This window comes from Mobula hypostoma, chromosome X2 (assembly GCF_963921235.1).
Source record: "Mobula hypostoma chromosome X2, sMobHyp1.1, whole genome shotgun sequence".
Taxonomy (NCBI): Eukaryota; Metazoa; Chordata; class Chondrichthyes; order Myliobatiformes; family Myliobatidae; genus Mobula; species Mobula hypostoma.
The window spans coordinates 35,173,608-35,191,212 of NC_086129.1; the positions used below are offsets into that span (position 1 = coordinate 35,173,608).

Sequence of the window (17,605 nt, forward strand, 5' to 3'; positions counted from 1 at the left end):
AAAACTTACACTCCATCCAGAAATTAAAAAATCAGAATGAACCTCGGGAATTGCAACAATGGACCAGGAGATTCTCTAGAGTATTGTTTTTTCCTTATTAATACTTAACCCTTTTTTAATATATAAAAGCTATATATTGAAATATTTGCAGTGAACCCAGTGACTAGAAAGGGACTAAAGAAACCAGGGCCAAGGAAAGCCAGATTCCTATTATTCTGGCATACCAGTAATTTGGTAAGTGGAGAATCAGTTTTATTGTATACTGGTCAGACAGCATCTGTGGATAAGAGTATTACTTAATAAGGCAGCTAGAAACTGCACAAGTTGCATAATTCTACAATTCGAGACTTTTAAATTTATCCAGTCTGGTGAAAAGGCATAACTGAAAAGTTACTTTGTTCTTTCTACCTTGAAGCTTCCTGACTTGAAGTCAATTCCAATATCTGCAGTTCTTTTAAGAACATATCCATACACACCAGAATTAAATATAAGGGCAAAATAACTAAAGTTGTTTGCCCATTATTCCACTGGCACCACTCCTGGAGCTAGAGATGCACTAGCAAAAACCCTTCATCCGTACAGCCTCAGATCTACTATTTTTATCATTGGCTTCAATTTTTTTAAACACCTAAATAATTGTTTAAAATCACTTCAAACATTTGAACTGGTGTAATTGCTTGTCAAGTAATTGACACTGAATTGGGAAGACTCTGCACTGTGCTTACACCAGTTTCTAGGTCAAGAGTGGCTATAGGGAAAAACGGACAAGCTATTTTAGGGTCTTGTTCTTGCAGATGCATGTTTTTCCAACCCACCTCCAAATCTTTAATAGCTCCTAAACTATCCTGACCAAGTACAGGAATCTCAGTTGTTTTTCTTCACACAAAAGGTTATGTCCATACTTAGTTAGTTTCTAACATTCAGCAGGTTACTTCTCATATAGAAAATCCTTGCATCTTACACTTGGAAGTTTTTCTTTTTGTATATTGTTACTTCATCAATGTGATGGCCAAGACACATTTGCTGTAACAGGCAGGAATTTAATTTTGAATAAAAATGCTTTATATTCAACTGCTGTTAAATTACATGGCATATCAAAGTTGAGACTGAGTGAATAGACAATGTAAAAGGCCTCAGTAATCAGAACTTCTTATCTATAGTCCAAACATTTCAACACGATTTACAAAAAATCAGCTTGAGATCAGCCAAAACACTAATAAGTCACTGAGGATGCATTATTACGTGCAGTTGAGTTTAAAGCACTTCTCTACCAGAAAGAGACAAGATAATATCAGATGCAATGCTCAAAGTTCAAGCAGCATTCTAAATTAATGCTGCTGCAAATTTAACTTGCACAAGGGTTCCAGTTAAAACAAAGCCAACTCGCTAACGTTTCATTGCAATTGCTCAAAAAAAAAACACAACTAAACATGGAAGATATTTTGGACAATGCTTTTAATTGTCACAAACAATATTGCATATTGAAGTGCCCAGAGTTAGGGCAAGAATTGTGCAAATGGCCACTTAAGAATTGTTGGAAGATCTTTTTCAGCATGTTAGTCAGAGCCTTGGATCTGGCTATCTTGCTTGCTACTGTCACCGTTTTCTTGGTGCATTTTTCGTTTTTTCTCTTCTGCTTTGCCTTCTTTGAATATATGCTTCCTATAAAATTGCAGCTCTTTGATGCTCTCACGGATGTCATCCAAAGCTCTAAAGAGATTAAATCAGTCTTAGTTCATGCAGTAAAATAGCACATTTTAGGTGAGTTTTCTTGAAGGCAAAGTACAATTTTCAAGCTACAATCCCAAAAGATCATAAGACATAGAAGCAGGCTCAATGGGCTAATTCTGCTCCGCCATTCTATCGTGGCTGATTTATCATCTGTCTCAACCCCATTCTCCTGCCTTCCCTTCATCAATCAAGAACCCATCAACCTCCACCTTAAATATACCTAATGAACTGGCCTGCACAGCTGTTTGTGGCAATGAATTCCTCAGATGCACTACCCTCTGGCTAAAGAAATTTTTCCTCATCTCTGTTCTAGATGGACGTCCCTCAATTCTGAGGTTTGCCTCTGGTCCTTGACTACCCCACTATAGAAACCATACTCTCCACATCCACTATTCTAGATCTTTCAATATTCAATAGGTTTCAATGAGATCCTCTCTCATTCTTTTAAACTCCAGCGAGTACAGGCCCAGAGCTATCAAATGCTTACCATTTCATTCCTGGGATCATTCTCATGAACCTCCCCTGGACCCTCTCCAACACACCTTTTCTTAGATAAAGGGCCCAAAACTGCTCACAATACTCCAAGTGTAGTCAGACTAAATCAAGACCCAGGCTAATTGCACAAAACTGTTACTTTCAACTTTGGCTTTTTAAAAACTACATGTAGCATTTTGGCATTAACGTTACAAAGCTATATTTAAGGGCTGGCAACAGACAGCAAAGTTGCTGGTGAACGCAGCAAGCCAGGCAGCATCTCTAGGAAGAGGTACAGTCCACGTTTCAGGCCGAGACCCTTCGTCAGGACTAACTGAAGGAAGAGTTAGTAAAAGATTTGAAAGTGGGAGGGGAGGGGGGAGATCCAAAATGATAGGAGAAGACAGGAGGGGGAGAGATGGAGCCAAGAGCTGGACAGGTGATTGGCAAAAGGGATATGAGAGGATCATGGGACGGGAGGCCCAGGGAGAAAGGGGGGGGGGGGAGCCCAGAGGATGGGCAAGGAGTATAGTGAGAGGGACAGAGGGAGAAAAAGGAGAGAGAGAGAAAAATAATATATATATATATATATATATATATATATATAAAATTAATAAATAACGGATGGGGTACAAGGGGGAGGTGGGGCAGTAACGAAGTTAGAGAAGTCAATGTTCATGCCATCAGGTTGGACGCTACCCAGATGGAATATAAGGTGTTGTTCCTCCAACCTGAGTGTGGATTCATCTTTACAGTAGAGGAGGCCGTGGATAGACATATCAGAATGGGAATGGGACGTGGAATTAAAATGTGTGGCCACTGGGAGATCCTGCTTTCTCTGGCGGACAGAGCGTAGGTGTTCAGCGAAATGATCTCCCAGTCTGTGTCGGGTCTCACCAATATATAGAAGGCCACATTGGGACCACTGGACGCAGTACATCACCCCAGCTGACTCACAGGTGAAGTGTTGTCTCACTTGGAAGGACTGTCTGGGGCCCTGAATGGTGGTAAGGGAGGAAGTGTAAGGGTGTGTGTAGCACTTGTTCCGCTTACAAGGATAAGTGCCAGGAGGGAGATCGGTGGGGAGGGATGGGGGAGGGAAATGAATGGACAAAGGAGTCGCGTGGGGAACGATCCCTGCGGAAAGCCGGGGGGTGGGGGGAGGGAAAGATGTGCTTAGTGGTCACTACATTTAAAGGGTGGCATTGTTTTCCTTCCTTCTTTTGCTCCATTCATTTAAAATCATTTCTGCACACAGTCTAGCATTGTTAATCTTGATTTCAACTCTCCAATACTTAATTCCCCAAAAATACATTTTCATATGACTCACCTGCCTTTCTGAAAAATAAAGCACTATAGGATATTACAAGTACACCAAGATTTATTCTAAAATAAAAGTGCATTAGAATAGCAGGATGGGCTTTCCCAAACTCCCTGACCTGTATACCATTTCAAAATAAAGTGGGGGGGGGGGAAGTAAATCACCGCTTATTCAAATAGTCCAGAAATGTTTTGATTTTATCTGAATCAGTTAAAAAGGCAATATTCACAAATAAGCTTGCCCCAGTTAATTATTCCTCCAGATTACGAAACAGGCATTACTCACCTATGTGACGCTTTCTTCTTTGGTGCATCTTCATACTTGTCTGGGTACCAACGTCTAAATACAAGAAAAACACAACTCAGTTTTACCTCAAAAGCAAGACTTCAATTGATTAAACAGAGAAAAAAAATGTTCTTAAAAAGGGAAAAGCTGTTATTGAATAATGCTAGAAATAGAGAAATTTAATGTCAAAAAGATATTAATTGCAGGAAATACAGAAGTCCTGACCAATACTACACTTGTGTAGATGGGAAATTACACAATTTTTGTAATTTAAAGAAATGAGGAAATCAGACTGGTAATTCAACATCTATTACAAAGATTATTGACCATTTAGAGCAGCTCAAGCTTATTGAAAAGCCAACATACAGGAGACTGAGGTCCTTTAACATCTGCCGGACGATGCTGAGGATGTTCTACGAGTCTGTGGAGGCCAGTGCTATCATGTTCGCTGTTGTGTGCTGGGGCAGCAGGCTGAGGGTAGCAGACACCAACAGAATCAACAAACTTATTCGTAAGGCCAGTGATGTTGTGGGGATGGAACTGGACTCTCTCATGGTGGTGTCTGAAAAGAGGATGCTGTCTAAGTTGAATGCCATCTTGGACAATGTCTCCCATCCACTACATAATGTACTGGGTGGGCACAGGAGTACATTCAGCCAGAGACTCATTCCACCGAGATGCAACACAGAGCGTCGTAGGAAGTCATTCCTGCCTGTGGCCATCAAACTTTACAACTCTTCCCTTGGAGGGTCAGACACCCTGAGCCAATAGGCTGGTCCTGGACTTATTTCATAATTTCCTGGCATAATTTACATATTACTATTTAACTATTTATGGTTCTATTACTATTTAGTATTTATGGTGCAACTGTAACAAAACCCAATTTCCCCCTGGGATCAATAAAGTATGACTATGACTATTAATGACAGGCTGTGTTAAAGTAATTTGAATTTTATGAGGAAGTAACTAAAGTTCCAGATTAAGGATTAATCAAGACTAATTAATTAGTACAGTCTTTCAGATTCTGATCCCATTCCATCTAAGAGATTTTAGCTGTAATTAACAATAGTTAAAGCATTAAGGGAAGAAAAAATATAGACCTGGTTCAAAGGCATACTCACTAAGTGAAAGGCAGACAACTATTCATGCTCCAACAAGAGGAGCTTGGGCCTTAAATCTCCACTAAAATTAGTGATGGGTTATAATTGGTACATGTTCAAATTTACCAATGGCACAAAACTTGGTCCAAGAAATCTAGGACTGTTTAGAATATGTTGTAGAAGAGTGGACCTCTTACAAAAATAAAGATTTCACTAGCTCACATGAATGTAGCAAGGCAGGTAGATGGAACTAAGGTATACAAACTTTGGCCTATTGAAGAGGAATAGGTTCAAGGGGCCAAAAAGTCTACTCCCATACAAGAAACATGCATTTGTCATGTGTCACATAAAGAGCATTTACAAATTTTCCATTGGTAACTGTCTATTGTAGCTGCAACCTGAATGCTCTTAGTAACTTGTGTGCTACATTTGAACAACACATCAAGGGCAGTGATGATTCAATGATAATCACTTGTACGACAATCGAATGTTAGGGTGTACCTTACTTCAAGCGCATAACATGTACAAATAGCTCGTCAATTGATAATATTGGGCTTTGTTACATGATTAAACATTTACCTGCACAGTTCCTTGATGGTGCTAACATCTATTATTCTGTAATGCAAGTGCTTCATGAACTGTGGCATATACTTATCGAGAAACTTCTTATCAGCATGGACTGAATTTCCTGGAAGTCAAGAGACATTGAATTTTGCACAACATTACATTTCATCCCTTGAAAGATATGAACTCATACAAGTACATTTACCATATGTCAACATGCCCTGGCAATTCTTTTGATGGTCTAATGTGTTATTTTAAAAAGTATTTTATCAATTACATTCTTTAAGCAAGGAAGGTCAGCATTTAAGAAACATATCTTCCACACGCATTCAATCATTTTGTAATTACTTATGTCACAACCATTTTGAGTAGACTATATACCTTGCTGCAAAAAGCTATTTCACAAAATATTTATTTTACTACCCAGGTGATTTTTTTGTCCCTTATGGCTTCAAGGGTTCACCTACAACAAAGTTACTTTAAATGAATTAAGTATTGGGCACTGGCAGAATGAGAAAATTTATGCAGTCAGAGAATACTTTAATTAATGAAACATACCTGCAAGAGGACAAAGACCTGGAGGTGTATGCTGCCGTACAAAGGAAAGGAATTCATATTCTGCTTGCTGCAGGCTGATTTTGCTATCCCGCACTGCCTGTGTGAGACCTGACTGTAATGGTTAAAAGCAAAGAAGTGTATACTTACTGTTTCAAAGCCAAAAGCACAAATTCTTGGCAGAGGTCATAATTATTCACACTGTTACAATCAAACCTACAACTAAGGTAACTTCATAGTTCTGCAGCAAATTTTAAGTCAGATTAGTGCATTTTTAAAACTTATACCTTAATTTCTATTTACACCACACCCCACAGACCAGCCAAAAGGCCAAGATTTGCCTGTAATAATAATGATAAAAATGTCAGTGCTTCCAGTTATTTATAAAACAAGTCCAGCAGTTTATGCCATCTGTTCTTCATCTTACACACTTCCTCAGGACAGAGAGCTTGAACCAGAATTATCACTGTGTTGTGAAGTTTGTTAACTTAGCAGCAACAGTTCAATACAATACATGATAATATAGCAAGAAAAATAAACAATTAAATCAGTTATAGTAAGTATATATGGATGTATATTGAATATATTAAAAATTGTGCAAAAACAGAAATAATATGAAGTAGTGTTCATGGGTTCGAAGTCCCTTTAGGAATCAGATGGCTGTTCCTGAGCCGCTGAGAGTGTGCTTTCAGGCTTCCGTATCTCCTTCCTGATGGTAACATTGAGAAGAGGGCACGTCCTGGGCAATGGGGCGGGGGGGGGGGGGTCCTTAATAATGGATGATGCCTTTCTGAGGCACCACTCCTTGAAGATTTAAAGTAGTCTAGGGAAGCTAGTACCCAAGATGGAGCTGACTAATTTTACAACTTTCAGTAGCTTCTGTGCAGTAGCCTGCACACGCACCCCCACCCCCTCCCCATACCAGAGAGTGATGTAGCTTGTCAGAATGCACTCCACAGTACATCTATAGAAGCTTTTGAGTTACTTCCAGGGCACCTTATCTCGATCAGCAGAGCTCAATAGATACCCTGAGAATCACAACTGCTTCCAAGATATGTACATTTAATAAAGATGCCTTGACTTGCTTGTGGAAGGTGGCCATGAGCGATTATTTTTTTTTTAAAAAAGAAAAGAACATTAAAAAGCCAGTGCACATCAGCCAGCACTTGGTCTAGGCAGCAAGGTCTTGGTCCCATGACATGGAGATCCGAGACAATTTGAGACCAGGCTCAGATGCTTATCACCAAATATAATTGGTCTACATTTCTCATTGCCTCAGTAACCAGCATAATCAAAGCCCTTTCCCAACCTCTCTTTCATCAGGCAGAAAATGGAAAGCTTGAAACATGCACCACAAAACTTAAGGACAGCTTCTATCCCACTGTCACAAGGCTCTTGAATGGACCTCTTGTTTACTGAAGATGAACTCTTGACCACACAGATTTATCTCACCTGGGTCCTTGTACCTTACTGTCTACCTGTTTTTCCTTTGTATATATCAAAGCACTTTGTTTTTGGAATGATGTGTATGGATGGCTAACAAAACAAAGTTTTTCACTATCTAGGTACTTGCAACAAAAATGAACCAATACCTGCTTTGACCATAATAAATATTGTCTCCGAGAAGAGCAAATGCAATCCAACAATAGACCAGTGGCCAGAATGACGTGAATTTGAATATCCAATGGCCCACTGGCTTCAAAAGCAAATGCATTTAGGAATGAAAGCTTTCTAACCGACCTGAGTTACTGAATCTGACTATATTTTGTCACAATTTCAGAATCACATCCATTAAAAAAAACACACAATGCAAGCTTAAAAAGTCTACACCCCTTCATGGTTTATTTCTTGTTTTATGTATATTAATCATCCAAGTTACATTTTCCTGATTTAGACCTTCTCAGCGAGGGTTCTTCAATCCGATTCCATATTTAGAACATTTACATGGGTAGTTTGTTATGCAAACAAAAGAAATGGTATAAAGTCACAAAATATTAGAAGGCAGGCCCAACAAATAGTTAAGCAGGCAGCCTGCATATTGCCATTTATTGAACTTTCCTTAAGACTGGGAAAGCTTTATTACAGTTGTTTAGGGGGATTTGAGGCTACGCCTGGAATACTATGTATAGTTTTAGTGCCCTTAGCTGAAAGGATATAGTAACATTGGAGGCAGCCCAAAAGAGATTCACCAGGCTAATTCTTGGGAATGAGAGGGCTGTTCCATCAAAGATGTTAGACTGTTCCGTCAGTATTCTCGGGTTTAGCAAAATGAAGTTTCACCTTGTATGAGGGATGACCTTATATAAGCATATGCATTCAAAGATCCCAAGGGGGCTTGATAAAGTACACATTGGGATGCTTTAAATAGGGGGAAGAGTCCAAAAAAAGGGGGACACAACTGGAATCTGTTATTTAAAACTTTAGGTGCCTGAAAGTGTATTCTGAAAATGTACTGAATCACAATAATATTTTGAGTCTTCCCCCCCCCACACCCAGAAGATGGACAACAAATCAATAGATCTACTAGGTGAAGGTAATATTTGAAAAATTGAAGATGATTTAAGAGTTATGGGGAACTGGTACAGAAAAGGTGTTGAAACCAGCATAGATCAGCCATGATTATACTGGATAGCACAGCAGGCTTGAGTGGCCTACTCCTGCTCTTATTTTGTGTATTGGAAAAGTGATATTAGGTTTGAACATTTGGATTTCTATTGCAAGGTCAAATTCATCAATTTCCATTATCCCACAAAGCATTCAGACAACCACAGTATGTATACAACTAACCATACCATTTATCAAAAGCACTTACATATCGGCTCCAATCTAAGTTGTAGAAATCCAAAACATTTCAGGACATTACAACAAATCCTTCAGGGAGATATCAACAGTTTAAACTTAAGGTACTTGTTTTTTTTCAGAAAAAGGATTTCAATTACTTTTTAAGTTTAATAACTAATCATTAATAGTACTTGATGAACCAAAACAGTAGAATAATTATAGCAACTAGAGTTTGGTATTAAATGCAGACCACACATAACTGTTAACTGTGCAGAACTGCCAACATAAACACATTAGTAGCCAATACTGTACCTTTCCATGGTGCTGTGCACACCATTCTGACATGCCATCCAACAGCTCATTTGGTTGGTTAACAATCAAGTGTGGACCCTGAGAAGAAATAGAGATTCATACGCAAGTTTAACAGAAATAAATTTCAATAACATTTAACAATAGGTGAATCTTTTCAAAAATTGAAGGTCCCTTACCTCAGCTAATATATTCAATTCTGCATCAGTTATAATGCAAGCCATTTCTATGATCTTATCTTTTTCTATATCCAATCCAGTCATCTGTTTAGAAAGAAGAAAAATATCAGACCATAGTGTAACTTTAGATTAGACTGACAGTATAAGCACAATCCTACAACACACTAACCTTTGAAAGTATAAAGCTCCTTCGATAGCATAGAATAATTATTTGGTTTGTTTTATCATTTTCTTAAAAAACACATGCAATAGGGAAAAAAAATCCGTGGAATTTTTGGTCCTGCTGAAGGGTCTCAGCCCAAAACATCAACTATGTTCTTTTTCCATAGACCCTGCCTGGCCTGCAGAATTCCTCCAGCATTTTGTGTGTGTTATATAGCTTTTGATTTCTCCCCCCCCTCCCCCCCCCACAAACCCACACCAAATTTCAAACATTAGTGCTTTGGCTATTAACATTCCTTGCAGCATTAAATACACATGGATGAAATTAGGCATAAAATGCACAAAGTGAAATTATTATTCAATTATACAACACCCAGCACACACATTGGATAGAGATCATTTTCAAATTTCATTAGTTTCCTTTTTATGTATATCACTAACTTGGCCAGGTACCAGGACCATGAGTTTTAGCTCTCTTTTAATTCAATATCATATTCCAACTGTTCACATCATCTGTGCATATCCATTCGCCACCTACTTCAAATCAACAAACTCACCAGCAGTGGTAATAACTCTCCCTTGGCACATTACATATGCAGGAACACCAAACATAACAATCTTCCTAACTTTAATTCCTGTTGAATTGAACCCATGTGTCAACATATTTAAAACACGTCAGTAATTAAATTATAATTTGACTGCTGTGACAAGGGGAAACCAAATAATTTCACACAATATTTTGCTTCATTATTTACTTGCTTCTGTAAAAAAGTTAACTTCCGAGAAATTAAACAAAAATACAAGTAAAAACAAGGCAGGCAAATAAATACATTTTTATCGGAATCTGACCCATTTAAAGCACAGGATAATTCATGAAAAGCAACATTAATGTAACTACTAGAGAGCTCCTTTATTTTTGTTTGCAAATTATGAAACAAGTGAATAGACGACACTTTCCGTTCTCTAGATTCCTTAATAGGGGAATGATTGACAACTAAAGAATTGTTCGTACAGCAAGACAAATTACCTCTAAATCTACCCAGACCATTCTCTTTGCCATATCTTGTGCTTCCACAGTGGTGAGACGCCGAGGCATCAGCAAAGCTGCAGGACTCGAAGTGAATACGGGCTGCCGAGAAGCCAGAAACGGGCGGCCGACAGAAGGCGTAAAGCTACCGAACAAGCAATTAGCAAAATGACTACCCCTCCAAGACCAGAGCACAGCCACAGTGCACAGAGACTCCACTTTAAGGCCAACCCTGAAACCACGCAGCATCAACATGAGCCTGACCGCAAAGTCGCCAATCGGTTCCCGCGCGCCTATCAGCAGGCCCCAACCACTGTCGCAAAGCGCATCATAAAATCTGATGGCTTTACGATATTAGCCCACTGGTGGGGCTGTGACTGAATTTCTGTTACAGTGCAAATTAAAACAACGCGGACAGTTTGTCGTCAGCACGTTTTTTAAAATTATGTATGCTGTTTAACGTCCATATCATTAAATTAAATTAATTAAATTAAATTAAGCTAATATGGCTGGTGGGTTGTCTCTCGTCTGTTGCACGGTGTTGCTGCCGTCTCATTCATTCGCGTTAGCTATGAAGTCTCTCTGCGTGCAGAGTAATCACAGGCCCGTCCATTCAACTGGGGCAAGTCCTAGACTTGACGTGCCTGTACTATCCACCATACACTGGCTGACCGAGATGGGCGGTTGTCTCCGTCAGTTTGATTCCCGCACTGGAATTAGCCGTTCCTCAAATCACACGGTCACATCAGAGAATCGTCTATCAGATCCGAGAAGAACCGAGACTCGTTGATTTAAAGCGGATTCTCGATCAGCCGATTTGGAGGTCCACTGCAAGGTAATTTTAAAAACACACTTTGCTTTACCTTAATATTTTAATGATTATCTACAAATGATTTCACGACATATGTCGATGATATTAAATCTGATTCTGATTAGTTTATTTTCATATACAGCCCGGTGTATTAAAATTCCTTGTTCGTGTGAAGCTTACAGAGTAAAGAGACTACTTGGTAAAAATGCATGCAGCATCGAGCGCAAAAGAACAGAAAGGTGCATTTTGAAGTAGTGCTAAAAGAAATGCTAAAGCGACAATAACGGAATAATCGAGAGAGGTAGAATTGAGAACGTGGCAGCACCACCGGTAAGGGGATGTGAAAGGTCAATTACTCTTTTTCACTATTAACGTTTCCATGGTGTTCATTTTGTGTGTTTAAATAAAAATGTTCTGAAACTGAAAATTCACAACAGGCAAAACAGAGAGGCAAAATGTACTCCTCAAGCTTTGCCCATTGTCAGGTATTCAGTTCATGGGCCAGGACTTTTGTACCGCATTGTTCTGTACCTCAGACCATGTCCCTCCCACCTCAAGGACGTGGGGATATAGTGATATCACCAATGAAATATCCGCCCAGTTAAGTGTGGACGTCCAGCGATTTATAGTGGTGATTCTGGGTGGTGGAAAAATGTTTGAGGTTTTCTGATTTTTTTAATGCCATTCAACCCATTAAATCTGTGAAGACTCAAGAGATTGCAGGTGATGGAATCTGGAGCAACAATCATGTAGAACGAGAGTCGAGTCCATGTTGACTTTCTGATCAATACCAGTAATCCCATTTCTGTCAGACTTATTCCCTGCCACACTTATGTTAAAACCCCTAATCCTATTTTCATGTCTTTAAATTTTCTGTCAAGCTTTGCAGATAATGAGTATGCTTAGCTCTGGTTGAGACAACTTTGGTTGCCAACTGATGCTTTTTTCAACAATTGAACCTCGATATTGCGGACTAAAAGGTTCAAAGGTTCACTTTATTGTTGAAGTGTGCCTGTATAATACAACTCTGATATTTGTCTACTTCAGATAGCCATTAAATATAGAAAGACCATGGGTGTCGATGAAAGAAAAGACATCTACTCCACCCCCCCCAACAACCGGTATGAAAAAGAAAGAAAGAAAACTCGCAGACCACAAAATACCTCCCTTCGCTTGCGGCAAAAAACAGGCACAATAACAATCAACAACCCCTTACAGGTAATAATCCCCAACCCCCTCACTCGCAGAAAAGAACGGCGACAGTAGCACCAAATCCCCAACCCCCCCCCAGCACATACAAAATAGTAACCGATCACCCACCTGCCAATCATCCACAAGAAGGAAAACACTAAAAAATTATAGGAAATTGTAGGAAACAGTCCAATAATCACATAAATCTCAGAATATGGGAAATGTCTTTTTGTCTGCATACGAGGAGAGCAGCCACGTGAACTCAGTCCTTCCATAAAGAGTGACCGCTAACCCGGGTGCAAGTGCCACCAATCTGGCTGCTGACTGTCTCTGTTGGGAGTCATCACTGACCTGCTCCAGACTCTTTGACCAGGGATGAGATGTAGGCTCGTCACTCTTGGCATTTAACCTGTTGGAGTTCAAAAGTAATAGATGAGGCTTAGTTTCTTCTTACTAACTAATTCACTGATAACATGTGCATTATCTCTTTGCTGATATATTTTAATTAAGTTATTGGACTGAGAGTCAAACCAAAGCCTTTCTTGTCTTCCTGGTTCTCTACAGTGTTGGTATTATTTGATGAGTTGCATTGGGAGCAAACTACAAAGTATGAATATGTTTCCAATAACAGAAGTTTATTGCTTAAATCCAGGTGTTCAGTTTGGGTAGATTAATATTGTTGGATTGACAAAATGACTGAAATCTGTTACTGTGCCACTTCTGATATGAAATCATTCTTCTGTCTAGAAAGACTCATTTAATGGGTAGCTATTTTGGCGCTGTAGATCTAGAAGATTCATCACAACCACAACCCTCACCACCATTGAGGACATCTTCAAGAGGCAGTACCTTAAGAAGGTACAGGGTTTCACTATAAAGACCCTCAGCATCCAGGACATGCCCTCTTCTCATTACTACCGTCGGGGAAGAGGTACAGGAGCTTGAAGACCCTCACTCAACAATTCAGAAACAGTTTCTTCCACTTCGCCATCAGATTTCAGAATGGTGCGGGAACATGACAGTTTTTTTTGCACGATTTATTTTGTACTTTATAGTAGTTTTGATTTTGCGATTTACAGCTGCAGCAAAACAACAAATTTCACATCATAGAAGACAGTGATAATAAACTGGATGCTGAAGGTCAATACATAGGGGCAGCAGGACATGAGATTATGATATCATGGATTATGTATAGCTCCAATATTGTATTCTGGCTTCCTTGATCTAAGAAACACTATGCCATTTTCTGTTCCAATTTATTTATAAAAGGATTATTTTTAATATTTATATTCCATGTGTTGCTTATCTTTGTATCAGCAAACTTGAATGTGGATAATTTTTAAAAATTGTTTTATCTTAATGTTATCTTGCCACACAAAGTTGTTCATGAACAATAAAAGAGATTTGAGAGCACAATACAGGCTGCTATGGGATGTCGCCAGTAATAGCCTGTTAATTAGAGTACTTGCATGTTATCCCCTATTTAGGTCTTCAGCTCAGTCATCATTAGTTTGGCTTCAATTCCATGAGCTTCAGTTTTCACTAATTGTGTCTTTAAGATGAGCTCTATTGACTGGAAGTCCATACAAGTAGATGTTCCTCTATCTACTATTTACAGTTCTCTTTTTCTAAATTTTAAAATAAAAGCTTCTTTGGTTCAGTAAACATGACTTGTCTTTTATACATGGATGCTGGCTGTTCGATCAGCTTAAAAAAAAATCAGTGCCCTCAACGTCTTCTATGCCTGCTTTGAAGATAACTACAGCTGTGAAGATCCCTGCTGCACCCGATGACCCTATGATCTCTGTCTCAGAGGCTGATGTTAGGCTATCTTTAAAGAGACTGAGAGTGGACCCTCGCAAGGCGGACGGTCCTAATGGAGTACTTGGTAAGGCTCTGAAAACCTGTGCCAACCAAATGGCAGGAGTATTCAAGGACATTTTCAACCTATCACTGCTACGGACGGAAGTTCCCACTTGCTTCAAAAAAGGCAACAATTTTACCGGTGCCTAGGAAGAACAATGTGAGCTGCCTTAATGACTGGTAGCACTCACATCTACAGTGATGAAATGCTTTGAGAGGTTGGTCATGACTAGACTGAACTCCTGCCTCAGCAAGGACCTGAACCCATTGCAATTTGCCTATTGCCACAATAGGTCAATGGCAGATGCAATCTCAATGGCTCTCCACACGGCTTTAGACCACCTGGACAACACCAACACCTATGTCAGGGTGCTGTTCATTGACTACAGCTCAGCATTTAATGCCATCATTCCCACAATCCTGATTGAGAAGTTGCAGAACCTGGGCCTCTGTACCTCCCTCTGCAATTGGATCCTCGACTTCCTAACCGAATGACCATAATCTGTGTGGATTGGTGATAATATCTCCTTCTCACTGACGATCAACACTGGTGCACCTCAGGTGTGTGTGCTTAGCCCACTGCTCTACTCTTTCTACAGGTGTCCCCCGCTTTTCGAGTGTTCGCTTTACGTAACCTCACTGTTACGAAAGGCCTACATTAGTTCCCTGTTTTCGCTAACAGAAGGTGTTTTCATTGTTATGAAAAAAACCAGCGCGCGCCCTGAGCAGCCGCTCTCCCCCGGATTTGGAACTGCATTCTTGCCGGCATTGCTTAAACACGAGCCTCTGAGCAGCCGTTAGTAAGATGAGTTCTATGGTGTTGGAAAAGCCTGAAAGAGCTCGTAAGAGTGTTACACTTAGCGTAAAACTAGACAATTAGGTGCCGCCCAGCACGTAATTGTCAGCCCAGATCAGAGGCGATGCAATCGGCACTGATCTGGGCTGACAATTACGCGCTGGGTGGCACCTAATTAATTAGCATGTTTATTTCAGTTTTTTTCTTAAAGATGTGCTGGGTGCCTCCCGGCTACCGCTGCATGCTTCGCGGATCGGTATTGGTCGGCGGCCTGGAGGGTGGAGGCCACTGCACCACCCAAACTCCAACGACTTAGCCTAACACACCATCAGTGTGCTCGGCGCTGTCCCAATTACGGTAAGTGATATACACTGTACATATATTATTTCTACTTTATATCGGCTGTGTATTTTTACGTGTTATTTGGTATGATTTGGCAGCTTCATAGCTTAAAGGTTACTGGAGAGTGCTTGCGCCGTGTTTCTGCGGAGAGCGCTTGCGTGAGATTTTCGCTACGGAGAATAGTTCAGGCAATGATTGTGATAAAGTATTTTTACTCTATATAGACTGTGTATTTATCATAACATTACTGCTTTTACTATATGTTACTGTTATTTTAGGTTTTATATGTTATTTGGCATGATTTGGTAGGTTATTTTTGGGTCTGTGAATGCTCACAAAATTTTCCCATATAAATAAATGGTAATTGCTTCTTCGCTTTACGACATTCCGGCTTACGAACCGTTTCATAGGAATGCTCTACCTTAGGATGGTGGGGGAAACCTGTATACCCATGACTGTGTGGCTAGGTACAGCTCAAATACCATCTAAAAATTTGCTGATGATACAGCCATTGTTGGTAGAATCTCAGGTGGTGACGAGAGGGCGTACAGGAGCGAGATATGCCAACTAGTGGAGAGGTTTCGCAGCAACAACCTGGCACGACGTCAGTAAGACGAAAGAGCTCACTGTGAACATCAGGAAGGGTAAGACGAAGGAACACATACCAATCCTCATAGAGGGATCAGAAGTGCAGAGAGTGAGCAGTTTCAAGTTCCTGGGTGTCAAGATCTGAGGATCTAACCTGTTCTCAACATATCAATGCACTTATAAAGAAAGTAAGATAGCAATTATACTTCATTAGGAGTTTGAAGTATTTGGTATGTCAATAAATACACTCAAAACCTTCTATAGATGTACCATGAAGAGCATTCTGACAGGCTGCATCACTCTGGTATGGAGGGGCTACTGCACAGGACCGAAAGAAGCTGTAGATGATTGTAAATTTAGTCAGCTCCATCTTGGGTACTAGCCTACAAAGTACCCAGGACATCTTCAAGGAGCAGGGTCTCAGAAAGGAAGCGTCCGTTATTAAGGACCTCCAGCACCCAGGGCATGCCCTTTTCTCACTGTTACCATCAGGTAGGAGGTACAGAAGTCTGAAGGCACACACTCAGCGTTTCAGGAATTGCTTCTTTCCCTCTGCCATCCGATTCTTAAATGGATATTGACCCCTTGGACACTACCTCATTTTTTAAAATATACAGTATTTCTGTTTTTTGCACATTTTAAAATCTATTCAATATACATATTTTGTGCAGATCACAAACACCATCTCCACCTTGCTGATGATCAACACTGGCGCTACTCTCTCTACACCCATGGACAGTGTGGCTAGGTATTTCACAAATGCCATCTATAACTTTCCTTATGATGCAACTAGTGTTGGTAGAATCTCAGATGGTGATAAGAGGGCATACAGGAGTGAGATCTACTAGCTAATTAAATGATGTCATAGCAACAACCTTGCACTCAACATCAGTAAGACAAAAGAACTGATTGTGGACTTCAGAAAGGGCAAGAGAAGGGAACACACACACGCCAGTCCTTGGAGGGATCAGAAGTGGAAAGAGTGAGAAATTTCAGGTTCCTAGATGTCAATATCTCTGGGGGTCTAACCTGGACCCAACGTATTCTGTTAACAGTATCAAAGAACCAAAAGCCTTCCTTTAACAAGGCCAAAGTTTTTGTGGTGGTCATTACTTTGGCTCGTTGTCTGATCCCTCCTTCTTTATACTGACTATTGCCCTCTGCACTCTGTCCTGATGAAAGGTCTTAACCTGAAACCTTTGCTCCCTTAGATGCTGTTTGATCTGCCTATTCCCTCCAGCAGTTTTTCTTTTGCTCCAGATTCCTCCATCTACAGTATCTTGTGTCTCTAGCAAACATGACTCTGATACACAGACTTCCAATTGCAGAAACACCCATCAACCATTATCCTCTGCCTTTTATCTGTGAGTACTGGTGGTTATTTTTTAAATGTACAATTATATTTAATGGAATAGTTTTCAATAAATGCAAATGCATAATTTTGTGGATGTTAGGTATCTATACCAATCAAAACCAAAACCAAAGAGCTGATTAACACGCAAAATGCTGGAGGAACTCGGCAGGCC

The 17,605-nt window shown here is 40.0% G+C and overlaps 1 protein-coding gene and 1 long non-coding RNA gene across 2 annotated transcripts; one reads left to right on the plus strand and one right to left on the minus strand.

Annotated features, from left to right (window-relative positions):
* Positions 1-1,100: 1,100 nt before the first annotated feature.
* Positions 1,101-10,843, minus strand: smfn (small fragment nuclease). The gene is made up of 7 exons (XM_063038464.1): positions 10,489-10,843; positions 9,300-9,383; positions 9,124-9,201; positions 6,034-6,145; positions 5,491-5,599; positions 3,812-3,865; positions 1,101-1,710 (listed from the first exon to the last, which is right to left on the minus strand). Exons 1-7 carry the CDS (start codon positions 10,741-10,743, stop codon positions 1,557-1,559), a joined length of 846 nt encoding a protein of 281 aa, XP_062894534.1. The 5' UTR covers positions 10,744-10,843; the 3' UTR covers positions 1,101-1,556.
* Positions 10,844-10,989: 146 nt separating this feature from the next.
* On the plus strand, positions 10,990-14,129 carry LOC134340893 (uncharacterized). Its single transcript, XR_010016655.1, has 3 exons — positions 10,990-11,323; positions 11,442-11,629; positions 13,238-14,129. It is a non-coding gene; the product is annotated as an uncharacterized LOC134340893 (long non-coding RNA).
* The last annotated feature ends 3,476 nt before the right edge of the window (positions 14,130-17,605 follow it).

Bases quoted from the DNA above. Each gene is read 5' to 3' on its own strand.
- smfn (XM_063038464.1), bottom strand. From the start codon at position 10,743: ATGTTGATGCTGCGTGGTTTCAGGGTTGGCCTTAAAGTGGAGTCTCTG. The intron at 6,146-9,123 runs GTACAGTATTGG...TAACCATTACAG, and splicing joins GTGCACAGCACCATGGAAAG to TCAGGTCTCACACAGGCAGT. The intron at 3,866-5,490 runs GTAAATGTTTAA...TCTTGTATTTAG, and splicing joins ACCATCAAGGAACTGTGCAG to ACGTTGGTACCCAGACAAGT.